The 26,238-nt window shown below is 38.5% G+C and overlaps 1 protein-coding gene across 7 annotated transcripts in view; it reads right to left on the bottom strand.

The window, feature by feature from the left end:
* The window catches only part of GHR (growth hormone receptor), a 307,791-nt gene that overhangs the window by 78,713 nt on the left and 202,840 nt on the right, over nucleotides 1-26,238 (bottom strand). For 6 of the 7 annotated variants that reach the window (XM_011966449.1, XM_011966443.1, XM_011966460.1 and 3 more), the window contains exon 3: nucleotides 18,540-18,605. The exons of the other annotated variant lie outside the window; for it this stretch is intronic. In XM_011966449.1, coding sequence (XP_011821839.1) covers nucleotides 18,540-18,605 — 66 coding nt within the window. The remainder of the gene's footprint in view (nucleotides 1-18,539; nucleotides 18,606-26,238) is intronic. 7 annotated transcript variants of the gene reach the window in all.

The following is a 26,238-nucleotide window of genomic DNA, read 5'->3' as shown; positions in this document are numbered from 1 at the left end:
ACAAAATTTTCAAATAGACATTTGGTATACATATGTAAGATCCTTTTGCCAAGAGCAAAGAGGGGAAAAACCAAGCAACAGGGTTGATTTTTCTAAGCTAGCTTTTCCTTGTAATTTCATTCATGCTTCCTTCAAGTTGGTGAACTTCTCTACTCTGCATTAGGCTTGCATACAAGACTCCTATAAGTAAATGAAATTAAAAGTATCAAAATTTTCCTAAATTTTTACCTTGGCCCTTGATTTTTTTTTTTTTTTTTTGAGACTGCAGTCTGGCTCTGTCGCCCAGGCTGGAGGGCAGTGGCATGATCTCAGCTCACTGCAAGCTCCACCTCCCGGGTTTACGGCATTTTCCTGCCTCAGCCCCCAAGTAGCTGGGACTACAGGCGCCCGCCACCACACTCAGCTAGCTAATTTTTTGTATTTTTAGTAGAGACGGATTTCACTGTGTTAGCCAGGATGGTCTCGATTTTCTGACCTTGTGATCCACCACCTCGGCCTCCCAAAGTGCTGGGATTACAGGCGTGAGCCACTACGCCCAGCTGATTTTTATATTATTAATATCATTTTACAAAGCTCTCAGTTGCAATTGGCTAATCAATTTTATTCATATTGAAAAGGGACCCATAATGCTGCCTTAAACTTTGCACAGTACAGCTCAGTGCTTTCTACTCAGACAATTCTCAGCCATAATGTTATAATTATACCATTTTCTCAGCAGCATCACCCACATACTATAATTATAGTCAAAGCTAAGGATATGTTTATAGTGTACTGAAGTGGATGGAATTGTATCATTTTAAGTGATTCACTTACCTCCTCTGTTGGTAACAGAAATGCATGGTAATGGAAGAATCATTGTCTTAATATGCTTCTCTGAACAACAATTTCAGATCTCAAGAAGCCAAAAAAGGAAATAAGATCTCAAAATCCTAAGCCCCAATATGAGAAAGTATGCAAGTCAAATATTCCCAATCTGGTACCACAATGATTCCCAATTTGAAAATCTAGGGTGGGCAAGGTAATGGGAGGCTAGCGGTGGTGACTACGGGGTCTCAGAGATGCCTTCATTGGGTTTGCTTGCTGCAGGACATCGCCAAGCACCTCAAGTCAACTTGCAGAACTGAAAGTGGGACAATATTTTCTATCTAGGCTCTGAGTCTATAGTATCATCACTTATCCAAATGCAGAGAACATCTATCCTGCAGAACCATTCATTCCCTTAGGAAATATTTTATTTGTAGTCACTATGGTCCAGCCACCATTCTAGGTGTCAAATATACAACAACAAACAAAGTAGACATTTCTGTCCCCATGGAACTTAACTCTAATGTATTTTAGATCTGTCTTTTGCTTATTTACCTGGGGAAATAAAAATAAAGCTTTTACTTTTATTATGGGTGATGTACACTAACCCTTATTAGTTTGCATGCCAAAACCTCACCCAGTGAGCCAGACTGAAACCCACCATTTTCTTGATATGTGAGCATGGACCCCATTCTGCAAAGAGAAGAATGGATAATGAGAGGCATGTGCTGGGGTTCAATTTGCAGGGTCCATCTGTAATCAGCTATGAGGTCAACTTCTAGTCCTGTGACATTAATAGGAGCAGAGACAGATACTTCATTTTCAGTGTACCTCTCATTTGCTTCCCCAAAGCCTCTATTCTAAAAAGTTTAGTACAACCTTAACATTCTTCAACCTGCTCTGCTCCATGGAACCTTAGGGGCAGGAGGAATAGAAGGTAACATTGTGGGAAATCATAAAGTATGATTTGGTGGAAGGTGAGCCATGTCTAGGCACATGCCTCCTGGTTGTATTTTAAGAATTATTTTTAAGAGTGCATTTTTTTTCATTTTTCTTTTCAGAGAAGGCCAAGTAATGAATCAATTTTGGTTGCATAGGCTAACATCAGATGCATATGGTGCAAATGAGTACTGTCCTCAGTTCTGAGACAACCAAGAGCTGAGCCTAGGTCTCCTAGAAATCGGTCAGCGAAACTGAAGGAACTGAGTAGTACTTCAAATAAAATACTTTTTGTTGTTATTTGGATTTCATCTTGTTTATATGAGCTTGAATGACTATACTACTTGTAATGCTGTCAGCCTCCAAGCCCCTGACCTGCGATGGTGGAGCAGAAGTAGGCAGAGAGAAAGGCAGGAAGAGTGGCATGGACACGGGTAGGGTGGTCACATTTCAAATGTTCTCTCTGGGCCTTTATACACAAGCTTGAAAGCTGTAGCTTCAAGAGCAAAGAATTAGAAGGCAGAAAGAAACAAAAGTCTGCATTTAGAAAATGGCAACTAACTGGTTCTTTCCTTTCTCTTTGGTTTTCAATTAAATAAAAAGCTTATTGGTTATCTTTCCTTTTTTTTGTTTTTGTTTGTTCAGGAGTGATGAAAAGGGATAGAATGTAAATGTTCCATGGCAAAAGAGTCTTGGAATCTCCATTGGGACATAGCAGTGTTTGCTATCATATGATTTCAGTTCTAAGACATATTTGATAGCTCATATCAACAGAACTGTGCACAAACAATACCATCATGCCAGATAATAGCAGCAATGAAATCTTCAGCCCAGGTTGATTGATTTCAAGAACGACCTTGTAAATTCTAGCTAAGACATTTATTTTTCCTTGCCACTGGAAAGCAAGTATTTCATTATCAACCCTTCAGGACCACATACTTCAGCACAACTCATTCAATATCCAGTTAGCTAGAACTCAAATATTTTCTGGTTTTCTCACAGTAATTAAACTATTTTGTTCATATAAGGACATTTCTCACATTTCAAGATAGAACTCTGGCCACTAGTAATAAAGACAAAAGGAATGGTAAGATTCCATATATAATGAAATGAGATAGACATATACTTCATAATATTCTCATGGGTTCCACTGAGAATGTGAATTGTGTTTACTTGGGGATGAAAGTTGAGGCCATCTGTTCATGAGGGATTATTCTATTTTTATTTTTGAATTTGCAATATAAACAAAAAAATAGAAAATATAGTTTAATTAATTCCTATATGTTCATCATCAAGGTTCAACAATTATCAACATTTAGCAATCCTGTTCTGTGTACTTCCACTATCTTTTTTTTTTTTTTAAATCATATGCTTTCATTCATAACTATCTAGGTATGTGTCTCTAAAAGCTAAAAACTTTCTCATTAAAAAAAATCATACCAACATTGTATCTAACAAATTAGTGATCCTAAAAACTTTCTCATTCAAAAAAATCATACCAATGTCGTATCTAACAAATTAGTGATGATTCCTGAATATCACAGAATACCTAGTTTATGTTCAAATTTCCTAACATATTTCAAAAGACATCTTTTGACAGTTAATTTGTTTGATCAGGATACACATTAGATTCACACAACGTCTCTTAAGTTTGTATAAATCCATGATTCTCCCTCTCTCTTTTTATTACATAATTTTGTTGCTGTTATTGCAGAAACCAATTTCTTTCAGCTTACTGCATTCTTAAAGACTTTAAAAATGTTACTCTATCCTTGTTATTTCCTATACACTGGCAGTTAGACCGAGAGGCTTGCTTTGATTCAGATCAATTCTCATGGAAAGAATCCATCACAGGTGGTGCTGTGAACTATATGTTCATCACCAAGTTTCAACAATTATCAACATTTATTTGATATTTATTTTAAGTATCAGGAGACATATAATATCATGTGGTAAGACTAATGTGGGTCCAAGGTATTGTCAGCTTGATTCACCTAGAAGAGAGCATACCTAAATATTTTATCATTCACTGATCATTTTGCTTAAATCTATTATGTCATTAGAGTTTGTAATGTAGTGATTTTTCTAATCCTACCATTTCTTTTACATTTATTAACTAGAATATCCCTACTTTTAAAAAATCAACTTTATTCCATGAACTATTCAGTTATTCTTGAATGCAATTCATGCAAAAATTCAAGGTAGTTGCTTATTTCCCTTCAGGTATTAAATTTTAAAACAGTGAGATGCCCTGGTAACCTCTAAAAGTGTTTTTTAAAAAAATACCACTGTGAACTTCTGGATGAATCATATACTGATATCAATTTTGTAGGACCAGAATGGTGGGAATAGAAATGATTAAGCCACTTCTCCCTTTTCAGATATTCTGGGCAATTTTCAGGGGGAAAAAAAGGCATAATGTATTATCTTGGCCACCTTTCCCTTCCATGCATGCTAATATTTTGCCAATTTCTCTCTACAAAAATGGCTGAAGGCAAGAGTAGAGACTAGACATCTAAAATTCCATGCGCATATGCAAATCCTCTAGGGAAACCACTGTGGATATTTGATGAAGGATGTGTGCTCATATCCAGGGAGAGGTCAGTGTAGACATTAACACTCTAAGTGTTTATACACTGTGGTAGACTCATGCCCACACCATTGAGCATACTTTGGAAGTGCCATAATCACCAGCAGCCTGTATTCCTTTAGTCATTAGTGTCCATTGAGGTAGTTAATAGGTAATCCCTTGAAAAGACGTTCCCTGGTCGACTATTTCCAGGAAATGTTATGGTTCTTTTTTTTCTCTTGGACATTTATAATGCACACAAACAAATGAGAGCCTCTGAGAGGTTCTGCAATAAAGAAGCCTATTTAGCTTTAGCTTTGCATGTCCTAGCATTTCCTAAGTGCTGGAGAAATGGTGTGTTAAATGCATTAAGGCCAACATTCTTTACAGGAGAATCAGTTGTGGTGTGAATTTTTCCCTTCAATACATATGTACAATGGGTTGAACTGTATCCTCCAAAGGTATATCCAAGTCCTAAACCTTGGTACCTGTGAATATGGCTTTAGTTGGAAAAAGGGTCTTTACAGATATAGTTAAGGTATAATTGAGCTCCTTGTGCATTAGGATAGGCTCTACATTCAGTGACAGGTGTCCTTATAAGAGACAGAAAGGAGACCAATCGCAGACATAGGGAAGGTCAAATGAAGACAGAACCAGAGATTGGAATGATGTTTCTGCAAATCAAAGAACACCAAAGATTGCTGGCAGTCACCAAAACCTAGGAGAGAGGTGTGGAACAGATTTTCCTCAGAGCCTCCAGAAGGAACCAGTCCTGGTCATACCTTGACTTTGGACTTCTGGCCTCCAGAACTGTGACAGAATACATTTCTCTTGTTAAGCCATCAAGTTTGTGGTAGTTTGTTATAGCAGCTTAGGAAACAAATATGAAATGCCTGAGCTCCAGCAGTGAAGTTCAATTCAGTACATCTGAGGTAGAGGTCCTGCATGTGTATTTACTGAGACTACTTATCCACAGATGGTTCTGATGGGCATACCTACCTAGAACCACCACTCAGGATGTTAGTGGTTTCAGCCTGTCTATATTGACAACCCACTAGGATTTTAGGTTCTTGCTGTGGTCTAAACTCACCAACGAAGTCCCCTGACTTGTGTCTCTGTCTCTCTCTCTCTCTCCCTCTTTTGTGTAGAGAAAGTAATCACAAAGAAAATATTTTTGTGTTATGCCTTGAGGGGATCATAAGAACTAGTTATTTGTTATAGGTAGTGGTGATGGTCAAGGTTGTGCAAGTAGAAGGAGGTGATTATGGGCTCAAAGAGGAGAGAGGGAAATCAACATTTGTGAAATTCATTGTACGGATCTACTAGAAGGGAGTTCTCATTCTGCAGACTGAACAAGGCTAGGCTTACCTTCTTTTGGTAATTTGAGAAATCTTGGTCTTCTGTGGCTTCTTGTCCTTCTAATCATCTTCTAATCCTTCTGAATTTAGTTTCTATCTTTCCATCATCTGCCTGAAAAGGCTGCTTTTTTCATCCCCAGATTCTATTCATCTGAAAACATATGATTTCTTCTCCTAATTATTTTCCTTATAGCAGTCTGCCTCCTTGGGTATCTTTCTGATGTACTTTTCCCTCTCAGTCTTTTGGTTTTTTCCAAGAGGAGCCAGGCATATCTCTCTGGTTCTGTCAATAACTAATGACTAATCAATGAGGCACCCACTCTTAATAAACCTCAAGAAGCAGAGGTTTGCAGGGCAAGAAGGAATTGGTGTATATTCCTCTGGTTTTCTAATTTGTCAGCTTCTCACAGTGAGGCTGACTATAGTTTACAAGGTTATTTACTCATGGATTAACCAAGATTATTCAGTTAAAAACTAAATTTTTGGGAAGTTACCCAAGACAAATTTTACTTAATCCAAAATATTTGCCCCAGCTGGTCTTTCACAGAAAAAGCAGGGTAGGTGGGGTAGAGTGTAGAGAGAGATTGCGGGTAGGGATAGTGAGGGCAGGATGAGATAGTGTGGGAAATATTCCCTTCCCTCCCTTAGGCACCACAGAATTTCAGATCTAGTTTACCCAGCCAGCCACAGTTCACTAGCAGCATGAATCACACAGGCTGCCCTGGGCTAGCCTGGATACCTAACCATTAGTTACTGTATTATTTATTGAGGTTGTTAAAATTGATCATCATAGCCTCCTTAATCCTGAACTTCTAAAGCAAAAATAAATTTTAAGTTAGAGACTCTAGGGGCTCGTACATATATACAAGAACCCCACCAATACAAATAGTCTGTATTATTGACAAATGACTCATCCAGGCAGTAAGTGTTATAAAGCTTAGAGAAAAGAGCTTCGGATTGAGTTTAGTCCAGTAAGGGGTGAAGCTGCTCTTTGAAAAAGAAGAAGTTTGTTTTAATGGCATAGCTTTTAGCTATGTGTACAGCCTCATCTTTTCTGTACCTAAGAAGAGTCTATCAGGGGAAGGAGGAAGGAAAGGAAACAACATTTTACCAGGTGCCAAGTAATGTGTACATTTTTATCTGATCATGCCTAAGGGCAGCCCTCAGTGAAGACTTTGAAGCAATTAATTGCACTACCTTTCTGTTTGGGTGCCTGCCTTTCATGTCTTTGTGCCATGGGACTGGCACTGGTAATTTGGAGTATGGCGAGCCTCTCAGCCCTGTTTCTCCACTTGTAAAGCAACAACCTAAGCTATCTGTTGCCTGGACTAAAGTGGTCATAGCAGAACATACAAGCAGGGATTCTCAAACGAGGGTCTTTCAGGATACAAAATTAAGTTTTGTATTTTTTGGTAGAAATACGTGGCAATTAAAAGATACACACACACACATCTAAAACACTGAGTATTTATTTTAAAATTTTTTTTTCAAATTTGGCTGTATAGGCCTTCTCTGGGGTTTGTAAAAACTTTATTTATTTGAAACATAAACTATTCAAATATAAAATATGCTACCTAGATGAAGGATTTTTCTTATCATTCCAGAAAAATATAAATGAATTTACATAGGAGATAAGTTTTGGTGAATAAGGTGAAGGGGTAAGTAGGGTCAGTGTCCCAGGCAAGTCCTACTCTTCCAGGAGTAGTAATAATAATAGCAGTAGTAGTAACAGCAGCAGAAGCAGTAGAAGCAATAAAATACCTAACATCTTACTCCCTATCTTCCATATCTACTTTGTGCTAGGAAATTTTCTATCTTCCTACTTGCTCCTCACAATGACCCTTTGAGACGATGTTAGTATCTCCATTTCGAGATGGATAAATTGAAGCTTGTCAGGTATTAGCAGTATATTATGTCATCTATAAGAGACAACTCATGGTTCCCAGCTCCCCAAACCCCAAAGTCCTCATCACATAACCTGTGGGACCAACTGAAACCAATAAGAGAGTTTGTCACATCCACCACTGTCGGATAAGAATAAATACCTACAAGACTTTTGTAGGACCTTCTTGTTTGCTTTTCCCACATGAGATAGAAAAGTCCCAAAAGAGAAAATGCATCTACTCCTCTCAGATTTGAGAAGACAGTTAGGTTACTTATCTGTGTTAGTATTCATGTTGAGGAAAAGGACGCCAAACTCAGACACTATGAACTCTATGCTAACACCTCTCCCTCCACACTTTCCTTCTTCAATTGCTCTCAGGTAATTTCTGGAACTCAGTATGATATTCATCTAATAAACATTATTTAAGCTTCTACTTTGTGTAAGGCTCTGGCTAAACCAAGAGTGGAGGAGCAGAGCATATAAAGATGAGAAAGAATCAGTCCCTGCCCTCAAAGAACTTACAATCTAGAAAGGAAGATACCATGTGTACACAAGCCACTGAAGTTCACTGCAAGAGATGCATAACTTCAAAAATTTTTGGAATTCACAGAAAGAAAAACGTCTGTCACAGTAAGGATGGCATCAGGTGTCTCTCCATTTCTCTGAGGATAACCCTGGCAGAATTTCATGGTAGCAGGTGCACAAAACCATATGTGCTGACAACACAGAGCATAGATGGATTTGCTACAAATATTGGCTTTCACAATAATTCAGATTTGGGGTTTTAAATTCTATTTATTAAGGCATAGTAAGAGAGAAAAAAAGAAAAAGGCTGCTTTTCCATGACACATAAAAATAAAAAGATAACCTGCGGCAGTGAAGACATGAATGACATTTGAGAATACGCCAAGGACTCAGAAATTGTCTCTGAAAAATACATCTATTATGATTCTGTGAGGTTTCAGGTTTCTGAGTCTTTAAAGTGCACAATTTCCTAAAGAGAGAATCTTTTGTCTTTATTCTTCAGCAAAACTTTAGTGATAGCAGTCAGTTTATAAAAGATCTACAAACTACAATGTCAAGTGTGCCCTCAAACTGGAGCTGTACGGTGCATTGATCCTTCGTTAAATAAATATCATGCAATAATGATGACATGTCTCAGACAGTCCAGCTGCAAATAATTGCCCTTTCCATCCATCACCAAGCATTTACAGGTGTTCAGGCTTCATTGGATGGAGTATCTTTAGTAATACTGAATGATATGTCCACATTGATTAGCCAATACAGTTAATCTTTACTTTACACTATTACAGTCATGAGCCACACAATGATGTTTTGGTCAATGACAAAGGTGATGTTTCTGTTGCCTCTTCAAACATAACCATAATACCTCTTCAAGCCTCTTTAAACATAACCATAATAATTTTATAAGTCATTAGAAATAAATATTATTTATTTTTTAACACAAGCAAATATGCTCCCTGTAACGGTTTAATGTATATGAATGCAAGTACAAACATACAAACCATTAAATGTATATATCAATGCTGCAAACAGAAATACAGTGCAACCCACATATATAATTTAAAATGTTCAACTATAGTCTTGTGCTGTATAATGATGTTTTGGTCAATGACAGACTGCATATGTGATAGTCGTCCCATAAGATTACAATACCAATTTTTATTGTACCTTGTCTATGTTTAGATACATAAATACTTACCATTGTGTTATAATTGCTGAGAATATTCAGTACAGTAACATGCTGTATAGGTTTGTAGCCTAGGAACAATAGACTATATCATACAGGCTAGGTGTGCAGCAGACTGTACCAACCAGGTTTGTGTAAGTACACTTCATGTTTACACAATGATGAAATTGCCTAATTATGCATTTCTTAGAATGCATCCCCATTGTTAAGTGATGCATGACTGTAATTTATTTCAGAAGAGTTTACTATGAAGCAAATTTATAAAGTGAATACCATATTGTCATTAATGCCAATTATGAAACTGAAGATAACAGGAGACTAAAAGATGGTAACCAATACAAACTTGATGATTAGTTCCTTAAAATACCATATTATATTTGGGAGCCTGAGGGGGGCAGATCACGAGGTCAGGAGTTCAAGACCAGCCTGACCAACATGGTGAAACCCCTATCTCTACTAAAAATATAAAAAAATTTGCCGGGCGTGGTGGTGCAGGTCTGTAATCCCAGCTACTCAGAAGGCTGAGGCAGGAGAATTGCTTGAACCCGGGAGGCGGAGGTTGCAGTGAGCCGAGATCGCACCACTGCACTCCAGCCCAGACAACAAAGCGAGACCCGTCTCAAACAAACAAACAAACAAACAAACAACCATATTATAGCTGCTGTGGGAATGCAAATTCGTTCAGCCACTGTGGAAAACAGTGTGGAGATTTCTCAAGGAAATTAAAACAGAACTACCATTCAACCTAGCAATCCCACAACTGGGTATATACCCAAAGAAAAATAAATCATTCTACAAAAAGGACGCATGACTCATATATTCATCACAGCACCATTCATAATAGCAAAAACATAAAATCAACGTAGATGCGCATTGTCGGTGGACTGGATAAAGAAAATTTGTTACATATACGCCATGAAAAGCTATGCAGCCATAAAAAAGAACAAAATTATGTCCTTTGCAGCAACGTGGATGCATGTGGAAGTCATCATTGTAGGTGAATTAACGCAGGAACAGAAAACCAAATACCATATGTTCTTACTTATAAGCAGGAGCTAAACACTGGATAAACATGGGTATAAAGATGGCAACAGTAGACACAGAGGACTACTAGAGTGGGGAAGATTGGGAGGGGGTGTCAGTTGAAAAACATCAAGTGATATGCTCAATACCTGGGTAAGGGGATTTTTTGTACACCAAACCTCAGAGACATGCAATTGACCCAAGTAACAAACCTGCACGTGTACTCCCTGAATCTAAAATAAAAGTTGGAAAAAAAGAATTAATTGTTTTTCTGTTTAGAATGGTTTGGCATACTTTTTTTTTAGAGGGCCAGAGAGTAAAGATTTTAGGTTTGTGGACCTATGATCTGTCTTAGCTACTCAACTCTGCCACTGTAGCCTCAAAGTAGCCACAGTCTGAAATAAACAGGCATGGCTGTGGTCCAATAAAACTTTATTTACAAAAATAAGCATCTGGTCTGAGGGCCAGTTTGCCAACCCTTGGTTTAAATATTTGTTGACCTAAAGAGAAAAAAAAACACAGAGGTAGCTTACTTTGTACCAGACAATGTGAATTATATGCAAATAAATTTCCTATAAATCATATTATATTTTTAAAAGTCCTTTGAAAGTTGTATAACATTTTTTCCTAAGTAATAAGTTCTTTATTTAGCAAATAATCACCTCTTGTTATTTTTGGTTTAAATATATATTACCTTACATTGCATATATTTGCCATGAGACACACAATTACTTGAACTGCTATTTAGCAGTAACTACACTTGAATGCGTTGCTAAGGTCATAAATCTTTTTGTAAATGTGGTGTACAGTCTGCTTTCCCAGTGTGTAGGTTAAGTTGTATTAAAGTCTGGTTACACCTAAATAATAAATTCAAGATATTTTCCCAGTGCATAAATGTACATTATTTGAAAAAACTGTTCCCTACAAGGAGGAGCCAGTGTGAACAGAGTGTCTTTCTGGACTTCAGGTATCCTTTCCTAGTGAGAGCCTCCTGTATGCAGAAGCTAGGGCTCTCTTGGGAGCAGTGAGTAGAGCTGGTTTTGAAGCTGTGGAACTGAGCAGCAAATCAGTGGGCTACAAGCTAGAATAACTCAAAGGTCACAACCAAAAAGGTCACAACCAACTGCTGGATGCTTTAACTTTCAAGAGTTACTAAAAGGTGTTCACCACCCATTGGGGTCACCCAGAGTGAAAGAATGTTTGTCTTGAATTATCCCTTTAAAAAATATGTGTTATGCTTTGGCAAAGAAACCATGCTAGAAGTCAGTATATACAGTGTACACAGGCATACTGAAAATTTTAGGAAGATGCTTAATCATCCTTCCTAGGCTTTACAAAAAAATTTTTTTTTTTTCAGGTGGAATCTCGCTCTGTCACCCAGGCTGGAGTGCAGTGGCACAATCTCGGCTCACTGCAAGCTCCGCCTCCCAGGTGCACGCCATTCTCCTGCCTCAGCCTCCCGCGTAGCTGGGACTACAGGCGCCCGCCACCACGCCCAGGTAATTTTTTTAATTTTTAGTAAGTAGAGACGGGGTTTCACCGTGTTAGCCAGGATGGTCTCGATCTCCTGACCTCGTGATCCGCCCGCCTCGGTCTCCCAAAGTGCTGGGATTACAGGCGTGAGCCACCGAACCGGGCCTAAAAATTTGTTTTACTCACTTCTAAGATTAAGGCTTCTAGAGACCTATGCCCACAGATTTCTAATTATTTTCTTGTTGTTTGAGTTCCAAAAGAAATAGAAGACCTTGATATATGTTTACAACCAGAAGGGACCTGCATTCCAAAGGTTTCATTAATAGTGCCTAAGCCATTGAACAGAGAGAAACAGGTCTCTTGTAAATTTAAGTGGTAAATAGATATTCACCACTTACCATTGCTCAGAAAATTGCTTGAAGTTGAAGTGGTATAAAAAAGTTAAGACCCAATATTTATCTTACAAAAAATTCTTATCTCCCAACAATTTCGTGTGAAAGCAAAGCAGTATATAATAAAGCACTAACGTGTGAAACTAATGGCAGTCATTATCTGAGTATTTCAGGCTGGAAAAAAGTCACTGCAAAGTCCATATAAGTAAAGACTGTTGTTTGAATTATTAACATAGTTGTATGCTTTTATTAATATTTTGCTTACCTAGGGACAGATACAACTCACTGCACTGGCAATATCTTCTTCACTCTCTTGGGCTGTTAAGAGACTTAAGCTGTTTTCTCTGTACCTCTATTTCTTCTTACATAAAGTGCATAATTTTACCTGCCTTCCTCTTATTTCAGAGAACAAGGAAGGGGGATAAATAATAACCCTAGGACATTTGGTGTTATCTGGAGATTAGTGCTTATGTGAGTCAGGAAAGGCTGAGCACTAGGTTGGCTACAAGAGAGAGCCACCATAACCACTCTTTCCTTAAAAGAGATAGCAAGAATCTATGTTTACTTACTAAATTGTTTACTGAATAGTTTATAAACAAGCAGACTGTCAAGAATTTAATGTCAGCTTCCATGTCAGAACCCAATATCAATGCTGCTCCCTATTGCTTGTCCAAAGCTCAAGTTTTTTTTTTTTTTTTTGGTAAAAAATAAACGCTGTACATTCACTCTAAGATACCATCCCTGCCAGGACACATTTCCCTTATGTTATACTTAATTTAGTTGCATTATCAGCTAATAAGTTCTTGATGTTGAAAATATCTGATAAAAAAGAATGAAAGCAGAGAGGGTCATGTACCTTCTATGGAGGCAGTGGTGGGCCACAGGCAGGAGTAGGACTATTTATGATTCCCTTGGCAGTTGAACTGATATGTCCTGCAATGTTATCCAAGACCGACCCATGACACTAGGTCCCTGATCTGAAGGAAAGGTTCTGTGGAAGGCTTTTGGGAAAGGCATAGTATTTATACTCAGCAATAGACAAGATAAAATTCTCCTCCTGTATATCTTTATCACTCTCCTTTCATAAATGACTGCTGAACCACATGGAGGAAACTCTGTGGTAGCCAAAGAGTACTTAAGATACTGGGAAGGTCTTGACTTCTATTTGTTTTTTGCATTTTGTGTGTGTGAGAGTGTGTGTGTGTGTGTGTGTGTGTGTATGTGCAAAATTCAATAACCATCCATAAAATACTCAGCATGTATCAGGTACATAGCAGGTACCATACAATACAACAATGTATAAGATATAGTCCTTATTTTTCAAGATAGTTCAGTGTATTAAGGTAGGGGGTACACAAAGCACTACATTTGGTTGAACCACATGACATAATGATTTTAGGGTCCAATATAGAGTTGACATGGGCAATTTCATACAGTTCAATTTAATACACATTGGAATAAAATATGAGCCATGAGAGAATACAATAAATACCATGTAAGCTTACTATAGGGCCAGATACTATTCTAACTACTTTAAATGTATCAACACTTATAATTCTCACAACAATCTTATGAGGTAGGTACTATTAGCATCTTTATTTTAGAGACTGAAAAAAAAACAAGACACAGAGGTTATCAAATTTAGATAAGATCATATAGCAAGTAAGCAGAACTGGGTCTTAAACTAAAGCTTACTCCAGAGGCTGAGTACTTCAACCACGGTGCTACACTCTCTCCTTGCGAGAGAGGAAAAAAAGGCTACAATTCTAAAGCAGAGGCATGCATTCTCTTGGGGTAACTGGGCAAAGCTTTGTGGATAAAGTTATATTTGAAATATGGCTTATAGGAGAAAATCTATGAAGGACTGTTTCAGACTGAGGGGAAAGAAGAGGAAATTACTGGTGAAAGGGCCAATGTAAATGGATACAATGAAGCAAGAATGCAGGGAATATAAACATAGGAGTACATAGGAGAAAAGGGAGATAAGGCTAGAAAAGTGTGTAAGATGAATGCTGTAGAATTTTCTGAATGTCAGGGAGATAAGTTTATTCATAATTTAGAGAACAGTTTGGAGCTACTATAGATGACTGGGCAGATGAATCACTAAATCAGAGATAGGCAGGAAGAATTAATCAAGAGCAAGTATGGTGGCTTGGAATAGGGGAAAATAGGAGGTAGGAAGAAAAATTAGGAAGCTAGGACAAGAGTCCAGCTAAGAATGTATATGGACCTGGACAAGCAAGATGAGGTTTACTACATTAAATTTTTGTCCTGCAAAAGTTTTTATTGAAGTTAATGTAACTCACAATTGTTTGAATGTTTGTGAACTTCTAGCATTCAAGCAATTCATTTGCTGTGCCAATCTAATATGATAATATTTTGGAATCCTTTCAAAAGTTGCCTCTGATCTCAGCCATTAATATTCATGTTCAAATGCCTATTTCATGAAACCTTAGACTAATTTATGCTCCAACAGGCAGTCAATAAAACTTGCTCCAGTTGGATATTCATTTTATTTTGAGGTAAAAATGCTATCAATCACAAAATTTACACTTTTATAGGAATACATGATAAATTCAGTGAAAAGCAATGACTTTTAAAACAGGGGAAAAATCTCCCTCAGAAAGATGTGCAATCATCTAATTTTTTTCCTCCATATGTGTTGAAAGTCTTATAAATTTGGCCCAAATGCTCATCAAATCCTCTGCCAATAAATAATCATGACAGAGAAATAAAATTCTTGAAAAAACACAAAGAACGTGCAACTACAGCACCCTAGCTGAGGTGCCTGTCTTATTTGGGAGTACTAAAAATGTTTTGCTTTTCTCTAGGAGATTGTAACTCTTCTTATTCTTCTCCCCAGAAACAAAAAGAAGTTTTCTTTGTAGTAAAATTATAGCATTACTTCTTTAAAATATAAAAAAGTTGTCTGGATATCTCTTTAAACTGTAAACTCCCTCAACATTCTTCTTATCCTAAGTATGTGTTTTTGCTCATATTTACCCTGGGCTGACCTTTGCATAAGTGGAGTATGCTGCTACCCACGTACGTGAACTGAAAGGTCCTTTTGGGGTTACTAACCAAAAATATATCTTTTTTTCCCCCAGAAAATGCTTCTAAAGAAACTAATCTGTGGAAGGCATGTTAGCATGTGCTCACTAACACAAAAACGCACATTCACATGGATTAAGACCTGTTGCAGGCACAGCAAAGCCCTAAGGGCTTACTTAGCAAATGGGACAGAAAATTTTTGGTGAAGAAAGAGGTTACAGCAAGAGGTGATTCTTTAGGTGGTGCATAGCATGGGTTAATTTGAGCTGGTCTGGTTTGACCATATGTGTCTCTCCAGAGCTACTGAAATATCATGACCTCTCTCATAGACTAGCATGGAGAACAGAGGGATTGCTTCAGGCCGTAAGTACCAGGTTTTGACTGAAACTTAAAGGTGGGTAGGACTGATATATATTTACAGAATCCAGGGCGGGGTGGGAGGAAGATAGATTCGATGACATGAGCAGTGTACCAGAGGAGGGAATATGCAGTGTGTCTGGGATTCCCAGGTAAGTAGCCTGAACTTACAAGCTGGGGTGGGTGTTCAGGGTCTTGGGAAAGGTTTGAAGTTTAATGTTTAGGTAGTAGGGAGAGCATTAAAGATATTTACTTAGAACATAAGAAAATTATTGTTGGCAGGAGAAGATAGATGCAAGGAAGGAGAGATGGGGCAGCGGGTGGAAAGAGAGAGGAGGGAGATACTGCTAAATGGTCACTGCACTTCACTGACTGGTAGGAAGTTGTTCGACACATCCTCCATACCTAGAGGTTATATTTCAACAAGGCACAATGTTTGGGCTTCTTAGACCCAAGTATAAAGTAAAGGTGGCTTGGAGAGGGCAGTGGCATTTATTTTTTATGTTTGGTCAGTTCTGGCTAGGATTTGTCCCGACAGGGTTTTTATTTCATTTTTTCTTCCATGGCGTTTTGTTTTGAATCTGAGAACTTAGAAAAGTACACATAGGAAACATGCAAATTACAATTGTATATTCTCAGGACATTTCATGTTAAACACTAACTTTTCATGTGAAATTATCTCTTTAGGGAGCATGTGAGCTCCTTGATATCAGGGCAGTATCTTACTCTGTCTCCCTCAGGGCATACAGCTAAAGGTTAAGTGCACAGCAGACTGTTAAATATTTGTGATATGGTAACAACATATACAGTGACAGAGTGAGGGGATGTGAGCACTTGGGTCTATCACATCTGGATGTGAGGCTTATGATGATAAAGGCGATGATATGTTCAAGCATGTGCACTCTGATAGGTGCCCACTGTTACAGACCCTGATATAGGTTACTTTAGCCAATCATTCCTGCGACAGAGAGCAGGTAACTTTTGATAAGAAAAAGCTGGAAAGATAGGGGAAGTCAGTATCTATGTGATTTACCACATATGAATGATAATTAGCTAGTTGTCTTATGTATCATGAAGACAGGAAATCAACATATGCCAAATGACTGGTAGGAAGTTGTTTAACACATCCTCCATACCTAGAGGTTATATTTCAACAAGGCACAATGTTTAGGCTTCTTAGACCTTGTGACCTAATAAAGAAAATGACTTAACAGAAATCCTACTGCCACTTTGGGGGACAGCAAAGGGTAAAGTATTATGTGTCAGGAGGATGGTTTCAATGTGAAGCATGTAGCATTAGTAATGCATGTTTAACTGATTACTTCTCATTTCCTTACAGAATATAAAGGAGATCACTCATCTGTTGAATGAAGGAAGCTTTGGAATATATTGGCTGGGATAACCCAAACACAACCAAACAGCCACTTCTTTTACAACCTTTGTGTTAATTAGGAAGCAGCTTAGCATGTCAGATGCTTCTTAAACAGGAGGGCTATAAAGGATTTGTGGTCTGGCATAACTGACAATTGAATGACAGTTGTTCTTAAAAACAGTACCAACTCTCCTTTTTGGTCACCTCCAAGGAAATAATGTTTAAATCTCACATTGGAAATTTATTCTGCAATTTAGTCATAAAATTCAAATTATGATTTCATGACTCCAGAATTACCAACAAGAATAGCAATATCTTAACTGAATTAGGTACTCTGTCTTCCCTTCCCTTATTGCATAATATGGACTCTAGCATATACTTCCACTGATGAAAAATATCCATCCCTAAAATTTAATTAAACAAGTACCTACTACTATGGATCAGATTTTTTTTTAGGAGATGTAAGGGATTTAGAAGAAGCATAAAATTTAGACTTTGCCTTAAAGTTCAATAGAATTAATTCATTCATGCAGTCCACACAATCTGGTGAGTTCTATATGCAGGGCTAACAAACACACTAAAATGTCAGGAGGTAAACGCTATCATGCAGTAAAGGACAAAGTTTCATGGAAGCAGAGAAGGCAGAAAATTGTTCAGGCCTAGAGAATTTGGAGAAGCTTCCCCACAGAGTTGATGTTGGGGTTCTGTTCTGTGACTGAAGAGGAGATTGTCAAAGGACCAGGGGGGAATGTGTAAAGTCATTTTAAGAGTAAGAAAGAGCTTACAAAAGGCATAATTCTGAAGCTTAAGGCAATCTGGTTGGAGAGACAAGTTTAACTTTCTATCAATGTAATCCTTAGATAAATACTTCAAGATAATAATGATAATAATTTTAAAAAGAATTTGTAAAAAGAGGCAGTTTCCTAAATTCAATAAATAATTGTTGATCCATGATGTATCATTTCCTCTTTTTTCCTCCTTCATTAATTTGACCTTACTTAACCTCCAAGCATAAGCAAAAATAGAAAAAGCAGCCTTGCAGAGAAGTTGTATTAGTTTGTTTTCATTGCTGTAAAAAAGTACCTGAGGCTGGGTAACTTATAAAGAAAAATGATTTAAATGGCTCACAGTTCTGCAGGCTGTATTAGCATCTGCTTCTGGTGAAAGCCTCAGGAAGCCTATAATCATGGTGAAGTGGAACAGGTCTCTCATAGGGCAAGAGTGGGAGCAAGAGATTGAAGAGGGGGGTGCCACACACTTTTAAACAACCAGATCTCATGAGAACTCACTCATTATGGTGAGGACAGCACAAAGAAGAGGGTGCTAAACCATTCATGAGGAATCTGCCCACATGACCCAAACATCTCCTCCCAGGCTCCACCTCCAACATTGGGGATTACATGAGATTTGGAAGGGACAGACATCCAAACTATATCAGAAGTTAAGAAACAAATCCTTAAAAAATGTTTTGCTTGCCTATAAAATTTCATCTCAGTCACTATTCCAGTTACTAACATCCCAAATAAAACAGAGAAGGATAGTAGCTTAATTACACTAAAACATGGAAAATATCATTGAAGGAAGAAAAAGAACTGAAATTCTTACTTGTCTTTAGGCCTGGATTAACACTTTGCAGACTCCAGGATGCTCTGCTAAGGATAGCTGCTGTGGCTGAAACAGAAAGAGAAGAAAACCATTAGTCATTCCTGTCCTAACAATCTCATACGACACTGTATAAACTAAAAATAAAATCCTCAGCTCCCCAAACCAACTGAATGGACCCCTTCTTGGCCAAGGGGACTCCAGAGAAACTTGAAAACTTGGGTTCCTGGCCACAATGGGAAGGCAAGTCAGATATGCCTCCCCTTTGGAGTTTAGTCACAAGTGACCAGCATTAATGTTAAAATAGAGATCATAAGACCGACAAAATAGACTCTTTGGGCAATAAGATACTAAATTATAAACAAGACCTTAGGCCATGGAAGGCAAGGGTCAAGTCACACCTGTAGGCCATTAATCTTGCTAAACAGGTCATTTTGTGGCTGACTCTGACATAGTATCCTTATCTTAATTTAAATATTTCTTTTTGCTAACTCTAAGCTTTTGTACAAAGTTTTGTTCCTTTAACCAACTGCAGATTAAAGAATCTCTGAACCATACTATGACCTGCAAGTCCCCACTTCAAGATATCCTGCCTTTTCAGGCTGAACCAATGTATACCTTCCATGTACTGATTTATGTTTTTGCCTGTAACTCCTGCCTCCCTGAAACATGCAGAACCAAACTGAATCTGACGGCCTTGGGCACACTTTCTCAGGACTCCTTGAGACTGTGTATACTGGTGATATGGACAGGAGACAGGGAAACACTGGGTAGAAGAGGGTAGTTCCTGCGCAAAGGTCCCACCCTCAGGCCTGAAGACCTGCAACCCTAAATGGAACAGGCATGTCCGTTTTCATGTCCAAAAAGCTGCCTTTTGGCCCAAAACACCCCCTATCCTGCACCCATATAAATTCTGAAGCCCAGGTTCCAGAAGCAGACCAGCAGACCAACAGACCAGCACACCAGCAAGCCAGCTGACCAGCAGACAGATGGTGAAATGATGTGGCAGAGAGAGAGAGAGAGAGAGAAGAGGACCATCTGGGCACTGAGAGGAGCTTGGCTGGGGGAGGTTGAAGAGTCCAGCCACTGGGTGGCTGGACTTCAGAGGAAGTTCACCTTCCCAATCCATCCCCATTTCCCACTCCCCATCCATCTTGCTGAGAGCCACCTCCACTACTCAGTAAAACCCTGCACTCGTCCTTCGAGCCCCTGTATGATCTTATTTTTCTAGGACACTGGGCAAGAGCTTGGAATACAGAAAGCTGTCACTCTGGCCCTCTGCCCTTGCTATAAGGCAGAGGGTCCATTGAGCTGATTAACACTCCAGCTGTCTGTGGACTGCAAAGCTGAAAGAACTTTGTAACACTGGGGTTGCGGGCACCCCACCCCTAGACACTACTGCAGGGCTAAGGGGCCAAAGCACTTGCCCCAGCCTCTGCACCTGACTGTCTGTATTCTCCCACTAGGGGTTTGAGCAGTGGGGCAACTGAACAGGTGAGCCAGACCCCTGTCGCATGCTCTGTGAGAGGATCAGGGAACTCACTCATTTCGGTGGGGCCACAGTCACTTATAATGGCCCAGAATAAATCTCTAAAATATTTTACAGTTTGATTTTTCTGCTAACACCTCTTATGGCATCATTTTCAAATGACAAAGTATGATTTCTCCTCTCATAATAACCTGCTTTTTAAAAATTAAAATTGTGCCTAACCTACCTAACCTCTAAAAAGAACTCATAAAAATCATATCAAATGAAAACCTGGTCTTAATTACCTGTGGTCTCAAGCCTAGACACAGTAGGGAACAATTTTTAAAAAAATGATTTCCTACATTATTTGAGTTTAAACTTGAATCTTATTTGTAAGAATGAGGAGAAATAGAAATTCTTTTTAAACAGTATGAAAATAAGTTCAGTAAAAAAAGTTTATTTTTAGAAATAAATATGTGAATGATCCTGGAAGTAGGGAGGGAATGAAGGGAGGTGAAAAGCTCAACATGAGAGACACAGAAGTTTATGATGTGAGATGATCAAGTTTATGATGTGAGATGATCAGTATAAACACAGTCATAATTTGATTGACATTAGTAGTAGGTGGCATAAAAAACAGGAAAAAATGAAAAATGATGAATGTAGTGTCACTCTACTTTTAAGTATTACAGTGGGTTGCTTTGTAAGCATCCCAGCTAGAAAAGTATGCATCTCTTGTCTGGGTTTGGTAGTGAAAGGTGTTTCTCCAGAATTCCCCATATCTGATCACGTTACCTCTAAGTTATTCTTAGATAACTTTACTGTGATAACTTAGATAACTTTACTGTGAGCTCAGGCTCACAGTAAACATTGAGTTTTACCTCCCAGTGAAACTACTGGTGATATTGTGAAATACCTATTTGATCTTGTTTCTGTTTCTTGACACAGTTCCTAAAATCCTTGGAATCTCTGGAGTGATAAGTGTTTTTCGTATGCTAATGAGTTGTCTGATGCCTGGGGGCTCCTGGAGAGCCTCAGGATGGGGGATGGTCACAGGAAAGACCAAGAGTTGATTAGAGGTTGAGACAGTTCAGCCCCACTCTCCAACCTCTGGGAAGGGGAGAGGGACTGAAGGTTAATTTGATCACCAGTGGCCAATGTCTTAATCTGAGAGATTCTGGATAGCTGAACATGTGAAGATGCTGCACTCAGAGCGGTCATGGAAACTCTGCAACTCCAAGTCCCATATCTTATCCTATCCATCTCTTCATCTGTGTCCTTTGTAACATCCTTTCTAATAAGCTGGTAAATGTAAGCAAGCTGTCCAAAATTACCAAACCTGAGGAGGAGGTTGTGGGAACCCCAACTTAGAGCTAATTGGCCAGAAGTATAGGTAACAACCTATTACTTGCAATTGGCATCTGAAGTGAGGGGCAGTATTGTTGGACTGAGCCCTAAACCTGTGGTATCTGATGCTATTTCCAGGTAGACAGATAGACTGTCAGAATTGAATTGAATTAGAGAACACCCAATTGGCATCCCATTGAAGAACCTGTTGGAGAATTTGTGTGGAGAGAGATTCCCACCCAGGACTAAGTTTCAGTCTTTTATCTTGCCCAAATTCCTACCTAAGGGAGTCATGACCTACAAACCAAGGGTTCTCATTAGATGGGTTTTATTTGAGCCTGTATATTGTGACTTGATTTTCAATCTGACTCTGGCATAACATTATGAGACAAGGTAAAAAATATTTAACCCCAAAATATATTTCCTTGTCATGCCTTGAAATGGCCATACAAAGTCTTTTATGGGAAAAATCCACATTCTATAGCAAATCCCCTTCCCCCTTTGTTTTCCTTCCTTCCTTCCCAGATCCAGGCAATAATCAACTAAGAGCCAGGCACTGTTTTAGGTCCAATAAGAAACATATCTTAACCTGAATAGTCCTTTCCATTAATCCCAGGTCTTCAGACAAACTCAACTAATTGTCAACCAGAAAATGTTTAAATTTACCTATAGCCTGGAAGCCCCCTGTTTGAGTTGTCCTGCCTTCCTGAACCAAACCAATGTATTTCTTAAATGTATTTAATTGATGTCTTATGCCTCCCTAAAATATATAAAACCAAGCTGTACCCTGACCACCTTGGGCACATGTTCTTAGGACCTCCTGAGGGCTGTGTCATGGGCCATGGTCACTGACATTTGGCTCAGAATAAATCTTTTCAAATATTTTACAGAGTTTGACTCTTTTGGTCAACACCACACACATTTTGGTGATCTCTGGTCACTAAAATATTCTGTGTTGTGAGAGTATAGTGGGAGAAAGTGAATTTATTTTGTTTTCTACATACTCTCAGATTATTAATACTTTTGTTTCAGTCCTTAATAGAAACCCACAGTAACAATGCCAAGAAATCTATTTCTGATATAAAACAAGAAAGAGAAAGAAAATAAGGATGTACTGGACAGTGAGCTGACTCATTCCCATCTCTCTGAAAGTCAGAGCCCGGTGAGTCCAATTCACCTTCCCCGAGCCGCTTTTTAATGTACTTTTTCATTAACTCCTCCCAGTTAGCTAACTGGGAAGCAGCCTTTCAGCTGTGAAAGTGTTTCTTTTTTATTCTCTCTCTAAATTTTACTAATATCTTCATCTATAGATCATTTACTCTCATATGCAATAAGAAATTATGACAAAAAGCAAATATTTTCCTAGAGTAAATAAAGTACTACACCTTGATTTTAAAGTGACCAGAAAGCAAAACTGCATTGTAACAATTCCTTCAAACATACTTGCTGCTTTGATACTCGAAGTCTTTATTATTACCATTATTTTCTAGAACCATTCCCATCATCATCACAGATCTTTGCTACAAATCAGAGAACACTTTGTTTCATTACTTCTTTCTCTAAGTTGAGCACTAAAGGAGGACCTTTGATCAAGGTTCAGTAAGTTTGTATAACTGACAACTATGTATTACTTGAGAAAATTTTGATAGTTCGAAGGATGAAAAAAATTAAGTTAATCAAAATAATAACAAAGAAAGTGAAAGGAAACTTTTGTAGGTAATAGGTTTATGGCATACATGCAGTTATAATTTCATGGATGTATACTTATCTCCAAATTCATGAAGCTGTATACATTAAATATGCACATATTTTTGTACGCCAACTATACCTCAATAAAGTGATTTTAAAAGTATGTTAATTATGGGATAGCACATAAACATATGTGTTATTTTGGTCAAAACTACACAGGAAGTTTGTCTCAATTTTCAGCTTGAATCTGAGAAAACTAATGGACGACAATTTCCAGGCCTAACATCAGCAGTAAAGTTGACGAATTTTTCCATGATGGCAGAAATGGAATGTGGGGGTCAGTTATGAGACCCTAAGGAGAGTGTAGAGCCAGAGCTCAGGCCTGGAAATGCCTGGGGAGCCCTGGCCAGCCTTGAATCTTCACAAACCAGCATTTAATTTTTTTGCAAGCAGACATCTGGTGACTTTGCCTTTATCGTGCATTTGGTGATATTTTCACAAACCAAAAACTCTTAATCAGCTCACACTCCTGAAAATATGTAATGAATCAAGACATAAAAGGAACAAATGGTACCCGCATGGAAAGACTATAGATTTATGCTACTGCTGAGAGGGTGCTCGTTAAAAAGTAAAGCACAATGAACAAAATTGCGCTGGCTTAGCAAATGGAAGTGTCATTCTCAGTCATCAATTTTAATTAGTGTCAGAGCCATGTACCTAATATCTACAGGTGCTGAGCAGTAAGGGAAAAACAAGTAAAGGAAGACCATAAGCAGAGAATCACATCCAATAGTAACAAAATTAATGAAACCATTACAAACTGTGCTCTTGGTTATGATCTGCAAGGACTCCATTTATTAACTATTCCCAACAAATCAATAAATAGGCACTTTTAAATGCTGGGTTATAAAATAAACTACCTGCAGCCCCTGGCCTCAGTGAGTCCAGTTTTCTAGGCAGGGATCTATAAAGAAAGAAGGATCAAGCATTGGAGGAACAATGGAATATCTGTTAACAAATTTGGACAAACTTCCTGGGGAAGGTGACTCCTTGAGACAGGTGCTAAATTCGGGATAAAGGGTAATGTAGAGGAAAAGAAAGGGCAGTTGAGGCTAAAGAAACAAAGGTGCAGAAGGTACAAAGGTACAGAAGACACAGCCTGGGCATATAAAGAGTTGTGATGTGTTGGGAGTGCATAGATGGAGCTGAGGATGTGTTGAGTTAGGGAAGAAGCAGGGGCACATCAGGGAGAACCTTGCCAAAGAACTTAATTTTGATTCTGCAAACATGGGGAACTACTAATTTGCTATACTTTGAGGTGGAGCACCTCACAGTGGACTTACCAAGACTAGAACCGACTGCAGTTGAACTTTCCCTACTTACACCCAACTTTGTATTCAACTTCTCAACAGAAACACGTATCTGGGCCTTGGTTTCTCTGTGTTTAAAATTGGGAGAGTAAAAGTATCTATACATATATAAGATTTAAATCAGTTAGTATATGCTAATCATTTCATTTACAATACAATTAGTGATAAGTAAATGTTATACATGCTTATCATTGTTACTGTTTTTGTCATTGTTATTATTGCTAGCCACCACCTTGACAGCCGGGGCATGTCTTTTCCTATGGAGAAGACGCCTATGGAGTCTAATGTGTTTACATTAGACTTTGTGCACTTAGGGTTTTGCTGATGTGAAGATGGGATGTTGTCATAAACCCAGCTAGACTATTTAGGTCCTCCCGGTGCAGGCTGTATGTAGGCAGTGGTTTCTATTCTTTAAGAGTGTTTGGCAAATGTATCGGTGGAGTAGGGGATGGAAATCTACTTATGGCAATGATTCATTCAGCCTGAGACTAAATGCAGTCAATCCCAGTTCTCTAGTGTGTTATTAAGGGAGCAAGAGTAGGAAAATCAATGTTCTGGCAAGAATAATAATTCACCAGTTGGATAGCAATGGCATTTTGAAACATCCCTGAATAGACAGTGCAAATACAAGTAAACATAGTACCATATACAGCAACTGTTCTATACAGTTACAGGAGGTAATGCATGTAAAGGGCCTCACACAGCATTTATTAAATATACCAAGTCTAGGTCTTTGGTCCAGATCGACAGAGTCTGAATCTCTAGGTCCCTGGTCACTCTACATTTTGGAAAGGTCCTGAGAATATGTATGCTTACCTTGCCCTTCCACACCCCTCCCTGACAAGTGATTCTTATGACAAGACACAAAATGTGTTCAGGACACTTTTCACTATACCTTCTTGCGCTGATCAGAATCACCATATCCTCTTCAGGGTTCTGCCTCTAGGGCTTCCCCACTATGTGCCACAGTTGGTACTCATGAGGAGGCATTTGATAAAGTACATGCTGATTGATTTATCTCAATGTCACAAGCATTCTGGAAAGTTATACTGATGAAGCCAGGTTGCTGAAGTGTTGAGCAGAAATACGCTTCAGGGATCAATTCTCAAAGAACCAGGTGAGACGTGTGATGCCCTTAGCAGCCAGGCCCCCTCCTTTTGCTCTGTGGTTGGATACTACTCAGTGGGTCCTCAGGCTGCAATCCTCTTTTTGATCATGGCTACCCCTTGGCATACCAAGTCCACCAGGCCTGAGTGCAGTGACAGCTCTACCCTGGAATTTCCTTTCTTTTGTGGCTCAGTGAATTAATTACATTCCCATCCATAGTTTCTCCTGAACCAAAGTGTATTATCTCGTACATGTTATGACTCTTGGCAGCTCTAAAGAAGCCTGTGTAATCTAAACAGGAAATCTCTGAGCCTTTCCAGGAGACAGTATTACCTCTCCACATCTCCGCATCTCCATGAGGGAGTGTATTTCTTCTATACTTAAACAGTAAATCATACGGCATATTACATGAGCTAGAGAATTTAAACAAATAAAACAGGAACTGTGAAATGGTGCTGGTGGTTTCAAACACTTTTTAATGCTTTACAGTAAAATAATAGATAACAAATTTGGAAGAGAAACCAGTGTCATAGAAAAAAGCACATGTTTAAATAAATCTGCAGCGGCCACATTTTGCTGTAAATGTATTTTGAGAAAAGCAAGGCTTCAAGGTAACGAGAATCAATGTGCAATGATAAAGACCTTCTTTTCTCACAGGTCCTATCTCTGGCTTAGAGAGACAAATGTGGAAGTTTCCTAACAACTTCAAGCTTCACATATT

This window comes from Mandrillus leucophaeus, unplaced genomic scaffold (assembly GCF_000951045.1).
Source record: "Mandrillus leucophaeus isolate KB7577 unplaced genomic scaffold, Mleu.le_1.0 Scaffold119, whole genome shotgun sequence".
In the NCBI taxonomy this organism is placed as follows: Eukaryota; Metazoa; Chordata; class Mammalia; order Primates; family Cercopithecidae; genus Mandrillus; species Mandrillus leucophaeus.
The sequence above is the reverse complement of the archived record's forward strand: the minus strand, read 5'-3'. Positions and strand labels throughout refer to the sequence as shown.